General features: G+C 55.1%; 1 protein-coding gene across 1 annotated transcript in view; it reads left to right on the top strand.

Moving 5' to 3' along the window:
• LOC140406276 (girdin-like) overlaps positions 1–20,250 on the top strand; it is a gene marked incomplete at its 3' end in the record, with an annotated part of 73,868 nt that overhangs the window by 12,614 nt on the left and 41,004 nt on the right. Inside the window, exons 2-5 of the mRNA XM_072494387.1 lie at positions 1,747–1,883; positions 2,630–2,738; positions 8,504–8,573; positions 10,928–10,986. Coding sequence (XP_072350488.1) covers positions 1,747–1,883; positions 2,630–2,738; positions 8,504–8,573; positions 10,928–10,986 — 375 coding nt within the window. The remainder of the gene's footprint in view (positions 1–1,746; positions 1,884–2,629; positions 2,739–8,503; positions 8,574–10,927; positions 10,987–20,250) is intronic.

Below are 20,250 nucleotides of genomic sequence, written 5' to 3'. Positions count from 1 at the left end.
CATACCAGGCTGTGATGCAGCCCGATAGGATGCTTTCTATGGTGCATCTGTAAAAGTTGGTAAGAGTCAATGTGGACATGCCGAATTTCCTTAGATTCCTGAGGAAGTATAGGCGCTGTTGTGCTTTCTTGGTGGTAGTGTCGATGTGGGTGGACCAGGACAGATATTTGGAGATGTGCACCCCTAGGAATTTGAAGCTGCTAACCATCTCCACCTCGGCCCCGTTGACGCTGACAGGGGTGTGTACAGTACTTTGCTTCCTGACGTCAATTACCAGCTCTTTGGAGACATATGGACATATGGACGATAAGGGAATAGTGTAGATGGGCTTTAGAGTGGTTTCACAGGTCGGCGCAACATTGAGGGCCGAAGGGCCTGTACTGCGCTGTAATGTTCTCTGTTCACCTTTCCCCAAACCCCCCCGCCGGCTGAGCCCCTTAACTCAGACTTTACCTTCTCCAACCCTAGGAAGTGGTGTACAGGTCCCCCAGCCAAGCCGCTACCCCCGGTGGCGATGCCGACCGCCACTCCAGCAAAATTCACCGCCGTGCGATCAGAGAGGCGAAGGCCACGACATCGGCCTTCCTCCTCTCCATGAGCTCCGGCTTCTCTGAGACCCCAAATATCGCCACCAAAGGGTCCGGGTCCACTCCCTCCTCCACTATCCTGGCCAAGACCGCGAACACTCCCGCCCAGAATCTTCCCAATTTATCGCAACCCCAAAACATGTGCGCGTGATTCGCTGGCCCCCGCCCACACCTCTCACATTCATCTGCTGCCCCCTGAAAGAACCCACTCATTCTCGCCTGAGTCATACGTACCCTGTGCACCACCTTAAACTGTATCAGGCTCATCCTCGCACAAGAGGAGGTCCCGTTTACCCTGCGCAGTGTCACACTCTATACTCCCAAATGATCTCCCCTTCATCGTCACCACCCGCTCGCCTCCCTGCTCCCCCAGCCACTTGTATATATCCCCAATTCTTCCCTCCCCTCCCACATCCGGAAGCAGCAGTCGCTCCAGCAGGGTGTATTCTCCAGACCTTCTTGCACAAGTCCCTAACCTGTAGATACCTGAACTCACTCCCCCTCGGCAGCTCTACCCTCTCCCTTACTCTCTGTCTGTCTGTCTGTCTCTCTCTCTCTTTGTCTCTCTGTCTGTCTCTATCTCTCTGTCTCTCTGTCTTTGTCTCTCTCTCTCTCTCTCTTTGCCTGTCTCTCTCTCTCTTTGCCTGTCTCTCTCTCTCTTTGTCTGTCTCTCTCTGTCTCTGTCTCTCTCTCTTTGTCTCTGTCTGTCTCTATCTCTCTGTCTGTCTCTGTCTCTCTCTCTGTCTGTCTCTCTCGCTCTCTCCCTCTCTCTCTCCCTTTCTCCCTCTCTCCCTCTGTCTCTCTCCCTCTGTCTCTCTCTCTCTCTGTCTGTGTCTCTCTCTCCCTCTCTCTCTTTGTCTCTCTGTCTCTGTCTCTCTCTCTTTCTCTCTCTCTGTCTCTCTCTGTATCTCTCTCTCTCTCTGTCTCTCTCTCTGTGTCTCTCTCTCTGTCTGTCTCTGTCTCTCTCTCTCTGTCTGTCTCTGTCTCTCTCTCTTTGTCTATCTGTCTTTGTCTCTCTCTGTCTCTGTCTCTCTCTCTCTCCCTCTGTCTGTCTCTGTCTCTCTCGCTCTCTCTCTTTGTCTCTCTCTCTCTCTCTCCCCCTCTCTCTCTCTGGCACCCAATGACCTTCCTAATCTCTCACAATCCTGCCTCCCCGTAGGTGAAAACCTTCGATTCTTCCCTCGATGGGGGCAACACGCAGTACATGGAGGTGAAGACTGGGGGCCGCAGAGATTGCCAGGCCGACTACCTCAAGCTGGTGGACGGAGTTTTCCTCAACAAAGTCATGAGGCAGATGTAGGTTGGCATGGGAACGGGGCCTAGTGTTGTGCCAACACCTGTGACCTGCGGGTGGGCTCTCTCGGTCTCCGCTCCATCCCCTCCGATTCCTGACCCTCACTGTGCCCCTCCCACCTCCACAGGCTCAAACTCTCGCTAGGCCTCACCACGGCCATCGTTGGCCGTTTGACGAGGATTGTGGGATCGGATCAACCACAAATCCCTCATCCTGATATCCGTGACGTAATTGGGGGGGAGGGGGGGGGGGGGGGGGTGGGTGCGGAGATCCTGGAGGATCATGGGGCGGAAGGAGAGAGAAAATGAAGGGCGAGGAGGCCACCCCCCCCCCCTCCCCCGGCGAGAAGTTGGCCAGCTATTCAACTGCATGGGGCATCAAAGCTTCACCCGAACCCAGTGCGCCGCCGCGACTCAGGCTGAGGGGACGGTGGGGGTGGAGACAGGGGTGGCGAGGGTGTCTCCTGGAACGGAACCCCCGCCCACCTTTTCCGCCATCCACCCGCATCTCACCACTCCGACCCAGGGAGGGCACTGAGGCACATCAAATTGGCGCTCCATTCAATTGAGGACAAGAGCTGGGACTGTGCCTTTAACTTAGTGAACCATTGTGGACTGCGCCTCACGGGATGTGTAATCAGGACAGGTGTCCGGATGTTGGGCAGGAAAGGTGGGGTTTGGACGGTCGGCTAGCTCCCTGATGGATAAACAGGAACATGTGTCCCCTGGTGTTTTATTCTCTGTTTCAGCGACCCTAACCCCCAGAACGAGAGGATCTATCGCAACGAGAGCAATGACGAGGTCCTCCGTGTCCAGAACCTCACCATCCTGGTCCAACACATCAAAAGCTTTTACCAGGTAAGAGAGTCCATGGAGCGGCAAATGGCGACAGGAGGCCTGAGACCTGAGGCCAGGACGGCCATCTTGAATCAGGGCCTCATCCCACCTGACTGATTGGTTGTGCAGCTTCATTGCAGGTGAAGTTCCCCTTCCGACCTCTCGCATTTTCCTCAATTGTCCATGGCTAGGATGGTCTTCAATTTGTTCCTCCCTATCTCTGTAACGTCCTCCAGCTCCTACAACCCTCCCTATCTCTGTATCCTTCTCCAGCCCCTACAACCCTCCCTATCTCTGTAACCTCCTCCAGCCCCTACAACCCTCCTTATCTCTGTAACCTCCTCCAGCCCCTACAACCCTCCCTATCTCTGTAACCTCCTCCAGCCCCTACAACCTTCCCTATTTCTGTAACCTCCTCCAGCCCCTACAACCCTCCCTATCTCTGTAACCTCCTCCAGCCCCTACAACCTTCCCTATTTCTGTAACCTCCTCCAGCCCCTACAACCCTCCCTATCTCTGTAACCTCCTCCAGCCACTACAACGCTATCTCTGTAACTTCTTCCAGCCCCCACAACCCTCCCTATCTCCGTAACCTCCTCCAGCCCCTACAACCCTATCTCCATAAACTCCTCCACCCTCCCTATCTCTGTAACCACCTCCAGCCCCGACATCCCTCCCTATCTCTGTAACCTCCTCCAGCCCCCACAACCCTCCCTATCTCTGTAACCTCCTCCATCCCCGACAACCCTCCCTATCTCTGTAACCTCCTCCAGCCCCCACAACTCTCCCTATCTCTGTAACCTCCTCCAGGCCCTACAACCTTCCCTATCTCTGTAACCTCCTCCAGCCCCTACAACCCTCCCTATCTCTGTAACCTCCTCCAGCCCCGACTACCCTCCCTATCTCTGTAACCTCCTCCAGCCCCTACAACCCTCCCTATCTCTGTAACCTCCTCCAGTCCCGACAACCCTCCCTATCTCTGTAACCTCCTCCAGCCCCCACAACTCTCCCTATCTCTGTAACCTCCTCCAGGCCCTACAACCTTCCCTATCTCTGTAACCTCCTCCAGCCCCTACAACCCTCCCTGTCAGTGTAACCTCCTCCAGCCCGACAACCCTCCCTATCTCTGTCACCTCCTCCAGCCCCTACAACCCTCCGAGATCTTTGCCCTCCTCCGATTCCGGGCAAATCAGCGGGCAGGTTCCTTGCACGGAAGCCATGGGACTTCATGGGGGGGTCCAGAGTCGACATTGGGGAATCCCAGGGTAACTCCCTCCCGACTGTATCCCACTGTGCCGACCACACCTCTGTCCTGCTATTGGGATAACACGTACCCAGGAATGGTGAGAGCGGTGACTGTAAGGTAAGCCCATAATTCACAGGAGCACAATTAGGCCATTCGGCCCATCGAGTCTGCTCCGCCATTCAGTCATGGCTGATATGTTTCTCACGCCCATTCCCCTGCCTTCACCCCTCAACCTCTGATCCCCTGTCAGCATTCCTATGTCCGGCTATTGGGTGGCTGGACCCTCTCAACCAGAGGTATTGGCGGCGCCATGGGGCACCATGGGAAGATTCGCCGTGTACAATTTCGAACCTGGAGACATCTGAACGGGCCTGGGCCCCGAGAGCCCGAACGTCACCGTCAATTCCTCGAGACCGGCAAACTGCACCCCCCGCCCTCCAGAAACATGTCCTCCAGTCTCTCCAATCCCCCCCCCCCCCCCCCCACCCCACCCCCGTCCCGGACCCCTCCTTGGCATCTCCCTCTTTCGTCCTGGGTGTCGAGACCCAGAGCTCCTGTTCTTCCCTTTCCCCTTCCCTTCCTTCCCAGGTTTCTGTTGCCAACATTGTGGGTGTGGGGGTGGGGAGGGGCTTCCTGCCCCTCTTTACCCCCCCCCCCACGCTTCTGCCTGTCATCCTCCTGTGTTTCCTTCTCGCTTCCTCCCCCCCCCCCCCCCGTACCTTCGTACCTCTTAAGACTTGTGTCTCCCCGCCTGCTCTCCCCGCCGTCTCTCCCGGGGGGGGGTGGGGGGCTCGGCCTCCTCCTCCACGCGTAGCTCCGGCGGGTCCGATACCCCGAAGACTGCCACTCCCGGACACGCCTCCCCCCCCCCCCCCCCCCCCCCCCGCCACAACCTTGGTCACCGCCATTGGCGCCCAATCTCGGGCCAGATTCTACACTGAGGCAAGTTCTAAATCTCGTCTGAATTGACCCCACATCCCGACGGTCGATCTCTTTGAAGGACTACCCTACGAATCCTCGGAGTCTTACCCCTTCTGTGTAAAGGGTGAGATCATTTCTCGACCTCCCCAGAGAAGGATTTGGGGAAGAAAACAGGTAGATTCTGGAAAGGGGACAAAAAACCGTGAAAGTATGTTCACCTTCATCGACTGGACCCTGCCCGCCAAGGACCAGGGGAAGGTCAGCCCACCTCTGCAGCCTGGTCTTGACCCCACCCACCAGGCCTGTCGATGAAGCTAGGCCCAATCGAACTCCAGATTTTTTTTACAGTATTCAAATTCCACCGTGTCCTGGTTGGGGATTCGACTCCGGGACGCTAGACCATCACCCTCTGGACCACGAGCTCAGATTAGATCCCCCCTTATTCTTCCAAACACGAGAGAGTATCGCAATCTCTCTCCGTCTCTGGAATCGATCGATTGAATGCCAAGGGGCGGTGGTTCGAACCTCTCACGCTGGAGTTGGGCATGGCCTGGCGCTAATTGGGGCGCAAATGTTGCTTGCCGCTGGTCAGCCCAGGCCTGGGCAGTGTCCGGACCTTGCTGCATTTGGACATGGACTGATTCAGTGCCTGAGGAGCTGGGAAGGTGTGGAAATAACGCAGCGTTTTGCAATAGTGCTCTTAATCCCGGTGGTAGGTGTCTGTGGAATCTGGGTGAGGACAGAGTGTATCTATTGTGGGTTCTTTGGCTGGTGTGAGAATCCTGACTCACTCTTCCTGTGAAGGGACAGTGTTAAGTAGTGCAGCAGTTCCTCTTTCGTGGTCAGCCTCTCTCCCACCCCGCCCTCCTCCCGTCCCCCTCCTCCCTCTGCTTCACACCGACCGAGCAAGCGCCGCCTCTAACCTCAGTGACAAACACCCTCCGGTTATTTTTAGCTGCTGGTTTCAAAGTGCCGCTGCCAATTGTTCACCCCTCCTCCTCGGGGCACCTCTGCTCACCGCCTCGGAGAGAGGCACCGAGACGTCGGGCGATTCACGTCCTGTCCCTACCACCCCCCCGCCCAGGCCCATGGGGCAGCATGATAGCGGTTAGCACAGCTGCCTCGCAGCACCAGGGTCCCAGGTTCGATTCCCGGCTTGGGCACGTCCTCCCCGTGTGTGCGTGGGTTTCCTCCGGGTGCTCCGGTTTCCTCCCACAGTCCAAAGACGTGCAGGTTAGGTGGATTGGCCGTGATAAATTGCCCTTAGTGTGCAAAAAAAAAAGGTTGGGTGGGGTTACTGGGATAGGGTGGAGGCTTGGGCTTGAGTAGGGTGCTCTTTCCAAGAGCCAGTGCAGACTCGATGGGCCGAATGGCCTCCTTCTGCACTGCAGAGTTTATCATTCTATCATAATACCCCCCTCCCCCTCCCTCTCTAATACCCCCTCCCCCTCCCTCACTCTCTCTAATACCCCCTCCTTCTCTCTAATACCCCCTCTCCCCTCCCTCCTTCTCTCTAATACCCCCTCTCCCCTCCCTCCCTCTCTCTAATCCCACCTCCCTCCCCCCTCTCTCTCTAATACCCCCTCCCCCCTCCCTCACTCTCTCTAATACCCCCTCCTTCTCTCTAATACCCCCTCTCCCCTCCATCCCTCTCTCTAATACCCCCTCCCCTCCCTCTCTCTAATACCCCCTCCCTCTCTCTAATCCCCCTCTCCCTCGCTCTCTAATACCCCCTCCCCCTCCCTCTCTCTAATACCCCCTCTCCCCTCCTTCCCTCTCTCTAATATCCCCTCCCCCTCTCTCTAATACCCCCTCCCCCGCCCTCCCTTTCTCTCTAATACCCCCTACCTCCTCTCTCTCTCTAATACCCCCTCCCTCCCTCTAATACCCCCTCCCTCTCTCTGTCTAATACCCCCTCCCTCTCTCTAATACCCCCTCCCCTCCCTCCCTCCCTCTCTCTAATATCCCCTCCCCATCCCTCCCTCCCTCTCTCTAATACCCTCTCCCCTCCTCCCTCCCTCCCTCTCTCTAATACCCCTTCCCCCTCCATCTCTCTAATACCCCCCTTCCCCTCCCTCTCTAGTACCCCCTCCCCGTCCCTCTCTAATACCCCCTCCCTCTCTCTAATACCCCCTCCCCTCCATCTCTCTAATACCCCCTTCCCCTCCCTTTCTCTAATACCACCTCCCCCTCCCTCCCTCCCCCCTCTCTCTAATACCCCCTCCCCCTCCCTCTCTCTAATACCCCTCCCCCTCCCTCCCTCCTTCTCTCTAATACCCCCTCCCCCTCTCGAATACCCCCTCCCTCTCTCTGTCTAATACCCTCTCCCTCCCTCTAATACCCCTTTCCCCTCCCTCTCTCTCGAATACACCCTCACCCTCCCTCCCTTTCTCTCTCATACCCCCTACCTCCTCCCTCTCTCTAATACCCCCTCCCTCCCTCTAATACCCCCTCCCTCTCTCTGTCTAATACCCCCTCCCTCTCTCTAATACCCCCTCCCCTCCCTCCCTCCCTCTCTCTAATACCCCCTCCCCATCCCTCCCTCTCTCTAATACCCTCTCCCCTCCTCCCTCCCTCCCTCTCTCTAATACCCCTTCCCCCTCCATCTCTCTAATACCCCCTTCCCCTCCCTCTCTAATACCCCCTCCCCATCCCTCTCTAATACCCCCTCCCTCTCTCTAATACCCCCTCCCCTCCATCTCTCTAATACCCCCTTCCCCTCCCTTTTGTCTAATACCACCTCCCCCTCCCTCCCTCCCCCCCTCTCTCTAATACCCCCTCCCTCCCTCCTTCTCTCTAATACCCCCTCCCCCTCCGTCTCTCGAATACCCCCTCCCTCTCTCTGTCTAATACCCCCTCCCTCCCTCTAATACCCCTTTCCCCTCCCTCTCTCTCGAATACACCCTCACCCTCCCTCCCTCTCTCTCTAATACCTCTCCCTCCCTCTCTCTCAAATACCCCCTCCCCCTCTCTCTAATACCCCACTCTCTCTAATACCCCCTCCCCCTCCCTCTCTAATACCCCTCCCCCTCCCTCTCTAATACCTCCCTCCCTCTCTCTAATACCCCCTCCCTCTCTCTAATACCCCTCCCTCTCTCTAATACCCCATCCCCCTCTCTAATACCCCCTCCCCCTCCCTCTCTCTAATACCCCCTCCCTCTCTCTAATACCCCCTCCCCCTCCCTCTCTCTAATACCCCCTCCCCTCTCTAATACCCCCTCCCCCTCCCTCTCTCTAATACCCCCTCCCTCTCTCTAATACCCCCTCTCCCCTCTCTCGCTAATACCCCCTCCCCTCTCTCTAATACCCTCTCCCCCACCCCCTCTCTCTAATACCCCCTCCCCTCCTGGTCTATCTAATACCCCCTCCCTCTAATACCCCCTCCCCCTCCCTCTCTCTAATACCCCCTCCCCCTTCCTCTCTCTAATACCCCCTCCCTCCCTCCCTCCCTCTAATACCCCCTCCCTCTAATACCCCCTCCCCCTCCCTCTCTCTAATCCCCCCTCCCCCCTCGCTCTCTAATACCCCCTCCCCCTCCCCCTCCCCCCTCCCTCTCTCTAATACCCCCTCCCCCCTCTCTCTCTCTAATGCCCCTTTTCTGTATTTCCCCCACTCACAGGAGGATCTTCAGCAACTCGTTCTGATGACCGTCCCGAATGTACAGCTCCTGGGCCGCGACCCCCTGAGCGGTAAGTGTCTGCCGCGCCCTCACCGGGTTGCCCGTGGTTACAGGATTCCCGCCTCCTGCCCCCGATCGGTTGTGCCACTGAGCCGGCTATTCGACTGCATGAGGTAGCACCTGTCTCTCAATCCCTGCCCTGCCCAGCCTTCCCAGGCCACTCCCCCAGCCCAAGGGTGATTTGTTATGTTGTGGGTGTAACATAAGCAGCTTCCTTGTGGTGTACTTGACAACGGAAGGTTCAGATGTGGCGATAACTTCAACACGTTTATTAAACTATTTACACTTCTATTACTCGGGTTCGACACTACTGCTAATCCTACGATAGCTACCCAGACTGACTAACCAGTTGCTGCAATCCATGTGGTGGGTGTAATATTGAATCAACCCTGTGTCTGTCCTCACTGACTGTCTCCACTGGAAAGAGGCAGATCATGTGTATGGTGACCTTTATATATGGGTTGGTGTAATGCCCCCCTGTGGTAGTGTCACCTCTGTGTGTATCGTGAATGTCCATTGGTCGCGTCCTATCCAACTGATCTATTGGTTGAGTGTGTGTGAGATGTCTCTGGTGCTCCCTCTAGTGTCTAGCTAGCCTACATGCATTTACATTGATGCACATCACCACAAAGGGGTCTTCACACTGTCTCCCCCTGTCTGGGTCTCTCTCTCTGTCTGGGTCTCTCTCTCTGTCTGGGTCTCTCTCTCTGTCTGGGTCTCTCTCTCTGTCTGGGTCTCACTCTCTATCTGGGTCTCTCTCTCTCTGTCTGGGTCTCTCTCTCTGTCTGGGTATCTCTCTCTGTCTGGGTCTCACTCTCTGTCTGGGTCTCTCTCTCTGTCTGGGTCTCACTCTCTGTCTGGGTCTCTCTCTCTGTCTGGGTCTCTCTCTCTGTCTGGGTCTCACTCTCTGTCTGGGTCTCTCTCTCTGTCTGGGTCTCTCTCTCTGTCTGGGTCTCACTCTCTGTCTGGGTCTCTCTCTCTGTCTGGGTCTCACTCTCTGTCTGGGTCTCTCTCTCTGTCTGGGTCTCTCTCTCTGTCTGGGTCTCACTCTCTGTCTGGGTCTCTCTCTCTGTCTGGGTCTCTCTCTCTGTCTGGGTCTCACTCTCTGCCTGGGTCTCTCTCTCTGTCTGGGTCTCTCTCTCTGTCTGGGTCTCACTCTCTGTCTGGGTATCTCTCTCTGTCTGTCTCTCGCTCTCTCTATGTCTGGGTCTCTCTCCCTCTGTCTCACAATCTCTCTCTGTCTGTCTCTCGCTCTCTCTATGTCTGGGTCTCTCTCCCTCTGTCTCACAATCTCTCTCTGTCTGGGACTCGCTCTGTCTATGTCTGGGTCTCTCTCTCTCTCTCTGTCTGGGTCTCTCTCTCTCTCTCTGTCTGGGTCTCTCTCTCTCTCTCTGTCTGGGTCTCTCTCTCTCTGTCTGGGTCTCTCTCTCTGTCTGGGTCTCTCTCTCTGTCTGGGTCTCTCTCTCTCTCTGGGTCTCTTTCTCTCTCTCTGCCTGGGTCTCTCTCTCTGTCTGGGTCTCTCTCTCTGTCTGGGTCTCTCTCTCTGTCTGGGTCTCTCTCTCTATGTCTGGGTCTCTCTCTCTCTCTCTCTCTGTCTGGGTCTCTATCTCTCTCTCTGTCTGGGTCTCTATCTCTCTCTCTCTCTCTGCCTGGGTCTCTCTCTCTGTCTCTCTCTCTCTCTGTCTGTCTCTCTCTCTCGTTCCCTCTGTCTGTCTCTCTCTCTCTGTCTGGATCTCTCTCTCTCTGTCTGTCTCTCTCTCTGTGTGCCTGGGTCTCTCTCTCTGTCTCTCTCTCTCTCTCTCTCTGTCTCTCTCTCTCTCTCTGTCTGGATCTCTCTCTCTCTGTCTGTCTCTCTCTCTCTGTGTCTGGGTCTCTCTCTCTGTCTGGATCTCTCTCTGTCTCTCTCTCTCTCTCTGTCTGGTCTCTCTCTCTCTGTCTCTCTCTGCCTGGGTCTCTCTCTCTGTCTCTCTCTCTCTGTCTGTCTCTCTCTGTCTGTTGGGTCTCTCTCTCTCTCCCTATGTCTGGGTCTCTCTCTCTCTCTGTCTGGTCTCTCTGTCTCTCTCTCTCTCTCTGTCTGGTCTCTCTCTCTCTGTCTCTCTCTGTCTCTCTCTCTGTCTCTCTCTGTCTCTGTCTCTGTCTCTCTCTCTCTGTCTCTCTCTCTCTCTCTCTCTCTGTCTGGTCTCTCTCGCTCTGTCTGGTCTCTCTCTCTGTCTCTCTCTCTGTCTCTGTCTCTCTCTCTCTCTCTGTCTCTGTCTCTCTCTCTCTCTTTGTCTGGGTCTCTCTCCCTCTCTCACTCTCATTCTCTCTCTCTCTCTCTCCTGTCGGTCTCAGTATTAAATTAATGGTGGTTCTCTGATGTTTCAGACGAGGGTCTACAGGAGTTCGAGAAGTTGCTGCTGATGTTATTGGGCTGTGCAGTTCAGGTATGTCCTGAGATCAAACACCAGAGACAACCGTTAGCCAGACTGACCAATCCCTGCCTGGACACAGAGTGACCAATCCCTGCCTGGACACAGAGTGTCCAATCCCTGACTGGACACAGAGTGACTAATCCCTGACTGGACACAGAGTGACCAATCCCTGAGTGGACACAGAGTGACCAATCGCTGACTGGACACAGAGTGACCAATCCCTGCCTGGACACAGAGTGACCAATCCCTGCCCGGACACAGAGTGACCAATCCCTGCCCAGACACAGAGTGACCAATCCCTGCCTGGACACAGAGTGACCAATCGCTGACTGGACACAGAGTGACCAATCCCTGCCTGGACACAGAGTGACCAATCCCTGCCTGGACACAGAGTGACCAATCCCTGCCTGGACACAGAGTGACCAATCCCTGACTGGACACAGAGTGACTAATCCCTGACTGGACACAGAGTGACCAATCCCTGAGTGGACACAGAGTGACCAATCCCTGCCTGGACACAGAGTGACCAATCCCTGACTGGACACAGAGTGACCAATCCCTGCCTGGACACAGAGTCACCAATCCCTGCCCGGACACAGAGTGACCAATCCCTGCCTGGACACAGTGACCAATCCCTGCCTGGACACAGAGTGACCAATCCCTGACTGGACACAGAGTGACTAATCCCTGACTGGACACAGAGTGACCAATCCCTGAGTGGACACAGAGTGACCAATCGCTGACTGGACACAGAGTGACCAATCCCTACCTGGACACAGAGTGACCAATCCCTGCCTGGACACAGAGTGACCAATCCCTGCCCAGACACAGAGTGACCAATCCCTGCCTGGACACAGAGTGACCAATCCCTGCCTGGACACAGAGTGACCAATCCCTGACTGGTCACAGAGTGACCAATCCCTGCCCGGACACAGAGTGACCAATCCCTGCCTGGACACAGAGTGACCAATCCCTGCCTGGACACAGAGTGACCAATCCCTGCCTGGACACAGAGTCACCAATCCTTGCCCGGACACAGAGTGACCAATCTCTGACTGGACACAGAGTGACCAATCCCTGCCTGGACACAGAGTGACCAATCCCTGACTGGACACAGAGTGACCAATCCCTGCCTGGACACAGAGTCACCAATCCCTGCCCGGACACAGAGTGACCAATCCCTGCCCAGACATAGAGTGACCAATCCCTGCCTGGACACAGAGTGACCAATCCCTGCCTGGACACAGAGTGACCAATCCCTGACTGGACACAGAGTGACCAATCTCTGCTCGGACACAGAGTGACCAATCCCTGCCCGGACACAGAGTGACCAATCCCTGCCTGGACACAGAGTGATCAATCCCTGCCTGGACACAGAGTGACCAATCCCTGCCTGGACACAGAGTGACCAATCCCTGCCTGGACACAGAGTGACCAATCCCTGCCTGGACACAGAGTCACCAATCCCTGTCCGGACACAGAGTGACCAATCTCTGCCCGGACACAGAGTGACCAATCCCTGAGTGGACACAGAGTGACCAATCTCTGCCTGGACACAGAGTGACCAATCCCTGCCTGGACACAGAGTGACCAATCTCTGCTCGGACACAGAGTGACCAATCCCTGCCCGGACACAGAGTGACCAATCCCTGCCTGGACACAGAGTGATCAATCCCTGCCTGGACACAGAGTGACCAATCCCTGCCTGGACACAGAGTGACCAATCCCTGCCCGGACACAGAGTGACCAATCCCTGCCCGGACACAGAGTGACCAATCTCTGCCTGGACACAGAGTGACCAATCCCTGCCTGGACACAGAGTGACCAATCTCTGCTCGGACACAGAGTGACCAATCTCTGCTCGGACACAGAGTGACCAATCTCTGCCCGGACACAGAGTGACCAATCCCTGCCTGGACACAGAGTGACCAATCTCTGCCTGGACACAGAGTCACCAATCCTTGCCCGGACACAGAGTGACCAATCCCTGACTGGACACAGAGTGACCAATCTCTGCCTGGACACAGAGTGACCAATCCCTGCCTGGACACAGAGTGACCAATCTCTGCTCGGACACAGAGTGACCAATCTCTGCTCGGACACAGAGTGACCAATCTCTGCTCGGACACAGAGTGACCAATCCCTGCCTGGACACAGTGACCAATCCCTGCCCAGACACAGAGCGACCAATCCCTGCTGGACTCAGAGTGACCAATCCCTGCCCGGACACAGAGTGACCAATCTCTGCCTGGACACAGAGTGACCAATCCCTGCCCGGACACAGAGTGACCAATCTCTGCCTGGACACAGAGTGGCCAATCGCTGCCCGGACACAGAGTGACTAATCCCTGCCTGGGCACAGAGTGACCAATCCCTGCCTGGACACAGAGTGACCAATCCCTGCCTGGACACAGAGTGACCAATCTCTGCCTGGACACAGAGTGACCAATCCCTGCCTGGACACAGAGTGACCAATCCCTGCCCGGACACAGAGTGACCAATCCCTGCCCAGACACAGAGTGACCAATCCCTGCCTGGACACAGAGTGACCAATGGGGAATTAGTTCATGCAACATTCTGGCACAGGAAAAGGTCAGTCACTCTATCAGACTGAAGCCTCTATCCACATAAACTGTCCAGTCTAATCCCACTCTCCCCCCTCCCCACACCCTTTAACATCCCGCCCGTCTCCTCAGGCTCTCTGGCACAGGCCAAGCTCGCTGTCGGAGACTGCGTCTCCTCAGACACCGCTGCGATTTCCGGGGCCCATTCCTCAGAGCGGGTAAGGACTTGCATCTCTGATATTCTGACACTCGCACCCACCCCCGCCCCCCCCCCGCCCGCCTTGGCCTATTCCTGTTTATTGTGGGCTGTCTCCTCTCAGGAGGTTTGCACGGATGCTGCAGGGATCATCTCCTGAGCCCACGTGTTTGATGGATTAGGGGGATCGATAGCAGGTGGCACTGCAACGGGACATGTGCTGGCTGGTGCCCGAAAAGACTGAGGAACAAAGTCACGAAGATCGGATGTGGGGCGGGTGCAAGGTGTTAGCCAGCGAATCAAACGGTGCGAGAGCCCGTAATGGCGAGATTCATGTGGGCACATATTTTGGGAACTTAGTGCCGTCGAATATGGACCACAACTGTGTCGGCGTAGCCAAACTCACCCAGAACAACACTTACAGAGGGTACGGACAATCAGGGATAGTGGAGGGAACTTGTGCCTAGAATCTGAAGAGGTAGGGGAGGCCCTAAATGAATATTTTGCTTCAGTATTCACGAGAAAGCGGGACCTTGTTGCCCATGAGAGCAGTGTGAACCAGGTTAATAGACTCGAACACGTTGATATTAAGAAGGAGGATGTGCTGGAAATTTTGAAAAGCATCAGGATAGATAAGTCCCCTGGGCCTGACGGGATATACCCAAGGTTACTGCGGGAAGCGAGGGAGGAGATTGCTGCGCCGTTGGCGATGATCTTTGCATCCTCACTCTCCACTGGGTGATTGGAGGGAGGCGAATGTTGTTCCCCTGTTCAAGAAAGGGAATATCACAGCTGTACTACGGGAGGACACCTCAGAGGGCAGCGAGGCTATATGGGTAGAGGTCAGGAATAAGAAGGGTGTAGTCACAATGTTGGGGGTTTACTACAGGCCTCCCAACAGCCAGCGGGAGATAGAGGAGCAGATAGGTAGACAGATTTTGGAAAAGAGTAAAAACAACAGGGTTGTGGTGATGAGAGACTTCAACTTCCTCAATATTGACTGGGACTCACTTAATGCCAGGGGCTTAGACGGGGAAGAGTTTGTAAGGAGCATCCAGGAGGGCTTCTTAAAACAATATGTAGACAGTCCAACTAGGGAAGGGGCTGTACTGGACCTGGTATTGGGGAATAGATTATCATAGAATTTACAGTGCAGAAGGAGGCCATTCGGCCCATCGAGTCTGCACCGGCTCTTGGAAAGAGCACCCTACCCAAGGTCAACACCGCCACCCTATCCCCATAACCCAGTAACCCCACCCAACACTAAGGGCAATTTTGGACACTAAGGGCAATTTATCATGGCCAATCCACCTAACCTGCACATCTTTGGACTGTGGGAGGAAACCGGAGCACCCGGAGGAAACCCACGCACACACGGGGAGGATGTGCAGACTCCGCACAGACAGTGACCCAAGCCGGAATCGAACCTGGGACCCTGGAGCTGTGAAGCAATTGTGCTATCCACAAGGCTACCGTGCTGCCCCCCACAAGGCTACCGTGCTGCCCCGGCCAGGTGGTAGATGTTTCAGTAGGGGAGCATTTCGGGAACAGTGACCACAATTCAGTAAATTTTAAAGTGCTGGTGGACAAGGATAAGAGTGGTCCTAGGGTGAATGTGCTAAATTGGGGGAAGGCAAATTATAACAATATTAGGCGGGAACTGAAGAACCTAGATTGGGGGCGGATGATTGAGGGTACATCAACATCTGACATGTGGGAGGCTTTCAAGTGTAAGTTGAAAGGAATTCAGGACCGGCATGTTCCTGTGAGGAAGAAGGATAAATACGGCAATTTTCGGGAACCTTGGATAACAAGAGATATTGTAGGCCTCGTCAAAAAGAAAAAGGAGGCATTTGTCAGGGCTAAAAGGCTGGGAACAGACAAAGCCTGTGTGGAATATAAGGAAAGTAGGAAGGAACTTAAGCAAGGAGTCAGGAGGGCTAGAAGGGGTCACGAAAAGTCATTGGCAATTAGGGTTAAGGAAAATACCAAGGCTTTTTATACATACATAAAAAGCAAGAGGGTAGCCAGGGAAAGGGTTGGCCCACTGAAGGATAGGCAAGGGAATCTATGTGTGGAGCCAGAGGAAATGGGTGAGGTACTAAATTAATACTTTGCATCAGTATTCACCAAAGAGAAGGAATTGGTGGATGTCGAGTCTGGAGAAGGGTGTGTAGATAGCCTGGGTCACATTGAGATCCAAAAAGACGAGGTGTTGGGCATCTTGAAAAATATTAAGGTAGATAAGTCCCCAAGGCCTGATGGGATCTACCCTAGAATACTGAAGGAGGCTGGAGAGGAAATTGCTGAGGCTTTGACAGAAATCTTTGGATCCTCACTGTCTTCAGGTGATGTCCCGGAGGACTGGAGAATAGCCAATGTTGTTCCTTTGTTTAAGAAGTGTAGCAAGGATAATCCAGAGAACTACAGGCTGGTGAGCCTTACGTCAGTGGTAGGGAAATTACTGGAGAGAATTCTTCGAGATAGGATCTACTCCCATTTGGAAGCAAATGGACGTATTAGTGAGAGGCAGCATGGTTTTGTGAAGGGAGGTCGTGTCTCACTAACTTGATAGAGTTTTTCGAAGAGGTCACAAAGATGATTGATGCAGGTAGGGCAGTGGATGTTGTCTATATGGGCTTCAATAAGGCCTTTGACAAGGTCCCTCATGGTAGACTAGTACAAAAGGTGAAGTCAAACAGGATCAGGGGTGAGCTGGCAAGGTGGATACAGAACTGGCTAGGTCATAGAAGGCAGAGAGTAGCAATGGAAGGGTGCTTTTCTGATTGGAGGGCTGTGACTAGTGGTGTTCCGCAGGGATCAGTGCTGGGACCTTTGCTGTTTGTAGTATATATAAATGATTTGGAGGAAAATGTAACTGGTCTGATTAGTAAGTTTGCAGACGACACAAAGGTTGGTGGAATTGCGGATAGCAATGAGGACTGCCAGAGGATACAGCAGGATTTAGATTGTTTGGAGACTTGGGCGGAGAGATGGCAGATGGAGTTTAATCCGGACAAATGTGAGGTAATGCATTTTGGAAGGTCTAATGCAGGTAGGGAATATGCAGTGAATGGTAGAACCCTCAAGAGTATTGAAAGTCAGAGAGATCTAGGTGTACAGGTCCACAGGTCACTGAAAGGGGCAACACAGGTGGAGAAGGTAGTCAAGAAGGCATACGGCATGCTTGCCTTCATTGGCCGGGGCATTGAGCATAAGAATTGGCAAGTCATGTTGCAGCTGTATAGAACCTTAGTTAGGCCACACTTGGAGTATAGTGTTCAATTCTGGTCGCCACACTACCAGAAGGATGTGGAGGCTTCAGAGAGGGTGCAGAAGAGATTTACCAGAATGTTGCCTGGTATGGAGGGCATAAGCTATGAGGAGAGGTTGAATAAACTCGGTTTGTTCTCACTGGGACGAAGGAGGTTGAGGGGCGACCTGATAGAGGTCTACAAAATTATGAGGGGCATAGACAGAGTGGATAGTCAGAGGCTTTTCCCCAGGGTAGAGGGGTCAATTCTAGGGGGCATAGGTTTAAGGTAAGAGGGGCAAGGTTTAGAGTAGATGTACGAGGCAAGTTTTTTTACACAGAGGGTAGTGGGTGCCTGGAACTCGCTACCGGAGGAGGTGGTGGAAGCAGGGACGATAGTGACATTTAAGGGGCATCTTGACAAATACATTACTAGGATGGGAATAGAGGGATACGGACCCAGGAAGTGTAGAAGATTGTAGTTTAGTCGGGCAGCATGGTCGGCACGGGCTTGGAGGGCCGAAGGGTCTGTTCCTGTGCTGTACTTTTCTTTGTTCTTCGTTAATAGGGAAATCCCTGGGAATTACAGACCCATCAGTCTTACGACTGTGGTGAGCAAAATATTGGAAAGGATTCTGAGAGACAGGGGGCGCCATTCTCCGACCCCCCGCCGGGTCGGAGAATGGCCGTTGGCCGCCGTGAATCCCGCCCCCACCCCGCCGAAGTCTCCGGTACCGGAGATTGGGCGGGGGCGGGAATTGGGCCGCGCCGGTTGGCGGGACCCCCCGTTCAATTCTCCGGCCCGGATGGGCCGAAGTCCCGCCCAGAAATTGCCTGTCCCGCCGGCGTAAATCAAAGCTGGTATTTACAGGCGGGACCAGGCGGCGTGGGCGGGCTCCGGGGTCCTGGGGGGGGGGGCGCGGGGCGATCTGACCCCGGGGGGTGCCCCCACGGTGGCTTGGCCCGCGATCGAGGCCCACCGACCCGCGGGCGGGCCTGTGCCGTGGGGGAACTCTTTCCCTTCCGCCTCCGCCACGGCCTCCACCATGGCGGAGGCGGAAGAGACTCTCCCCACTGCACATGCGCGGGAAACTGACAGCGGCCGCTGACGCCCCCCGCGCATGCGCCGCATATCCGCGCCAGCTGGCGGGGCAACAAACGCCATTTCCGCCAGCTGGCGGGGCGGAAATCCCTCCGCCGCCGGCCTAGCCCCTCAATGTTGGGGCTAGGCCGCCAAAGATGCGGAGCATTCCGCACCTTTGGGCCGGCGCGATGCCCGTCTGATTGGCGCCGTCTTTGGCGCCAGTCGGCGGACATCCCGCCGTTGGGGGAGAATTTCGCCCAGGATTTATGATTATTTAGTAAACTATTGTTTGATTAAAGATAGTCAGCTTGGCTTTGTGAGGGGCAGGTCATGCTTCACAAGCCTCATTGAATTCTTTGAGGATGTGACGAGACACATTGATGAAGGTCGAGCAGTGGATGTGGTGTATATGGATTTCAGTAAGGCATTTGACAAGGTTCCCCATGGTAGGCTCATTCAGAACGTTAGGGGGCATGGGATGCAGAGAAATGTGGCTGTCCGGATACAGAATTGGCTGGCCGAAGGAAGACAGCGAGTGGTAGTGGATGGAAAGTATTCCGCCTGGAGGTCGGTGACCAGTGGTGTCCCGCAGGGATCTGCTCTGGGACCTCTGCTCTTTGTGGTTTTTATAAATGACTTAGATGAGGAAGTGGAAGGGTGGGTTAGTACGTTTGCCGATGACACGAAGGTTGGGGGAGTTGTAGATAGTGTCGAGGGCTGTTCCAGGTTACAACAGGACATTGACAGGATGCAGAGCTGGGCTGAGAAGTGGCAGATGGAGTTCAACCTTGTTAGATGTGAAGTGATTCATTTTGGAAGGCCTTTAACAGGATTAACGGCGGGGGCCAGGATTCTCTGCGCCGAGTCGGAGAATTGACGGAGGGGCGCGGAAAGCCGCCACGCCGCTCCGATGCTGGGCTGGCGGTGCCAATTGCGCCCGCGTGGTCGCCAAGGTGCCGGTCGGGGGCCGTTGAAAGCCGCCCCCCACGACGATTCTCCTCGATCGACAGGCCGAGTGCCCGCCCAGCCGCCAGCGTGGTTTGCCTATGGTCCTACCCGGCGGGACCTCAGCGTTCTGGCTGTGGGGGCCATCCTGGTGGTGGGTGGGGGGGGGATCCGATTCCGGTGGGGGTGGGGGGCCTATGTTCCGCAGCGCCGGGCCCCTGTACGGCTTCGCTATGTTGCCCGGGGGCCGGCGCGGAGACGGCAGCTATGCAGATGCGCTAACATGGAGACGGCCGTGGCGCGCATGCGCGGACCGGTGCCGGACGAATCAGGCCGGCCTTCGGCTCCGGAGCAGCGCACAGCACTCTGCCGCTATCCTAGCCCCCGAAGAAGGGGAGAATTACTGGGCCTGGATTCCCATTGATGCCACAACGCCCGCGCCGGTTTTGGCACTGGCATCAACACATGGCTAGGGGTGAATTCTGGCCAGGATTCTTGGAAGTGTGGGGGAACAAAGGGATCTTGGGGTCCATGTACATGGATCCCTCAAAGTTGCCACCCAGGTTGATAGGGTTGTTAAGAAGGCGTATAGTGTGTTAGCTTTCATTAACAGGGGGATTGAGTTTCAGAGCCGCGAGGTTTTGCTGCAGCTTTATAAAACTCTTGTTAGACCACACTTGGAATATTGTGTCCAGTTCTGGTCGCCTCGTTATCGGAAGGACGTGGATGTTTTGGAGAGGGTGCAGAGGAGATTTACCAGGATGCTGCCTGGACTGGAGGACATGTCTTATGAAGAAAGGTTGAGGGAGCTGGGGCTTTTCTCACTGGAGCGAAGAAGGCAGAGAGGTGACTTGATAGAGGTGTACAAGGTGATGAGAGGCATGGATAGAGTGGATAGCCAGAGACTTTTCCCTAGGGTGGAAATGGCTGTCACGAGGGGGACATAATTTTAAGGTGATTGGAGGAAGGTATAGGGGAGATGTCAGAGGTTCTTTACACAGAGAGTGGTGGGTGTGTGGAATCACTGCCAGCAGAGGTGGTGGAGTCAGAGTCATTCAGGACATTTAAGCGACTCTTGGACAGGCACACGGACAGCAGTAAACTGAAGGGGTGTAGGTTAGGTCGATCTTAGATTCGGATAAATGGTCGGCACAACATTGTGGGCTGAAGGGCCTGTACTGTGCTGGACTCTTCTATGTTCCATGTTCCATGTTCAGTCTAATCCCACTCTTCC

This window comes from Scyliorhinus torazame, unplaced genomic scaffold, assembly GCF_047496885.1.
Source record: "Scyliorhinus torazame isolate Kashiwa2021f unplaced genomic scaffold, sScyTor2.1 scaffold_401, whole genome shotgun sequence".
In the NCBI taxonomy this organism is placed as follows: Eukaryota; Metazoa; Chordata; class Chondrichthyes; order Carcharhiniformes; family Scyliorhinidae; genus Scyliorhinus; species Scyliorhinus torazame.
The sequence above is the reverse complement of the archived record's forward strand: the minus strand, read 5'-3'. Positions and strand labels throughout refer to the sequence as shown.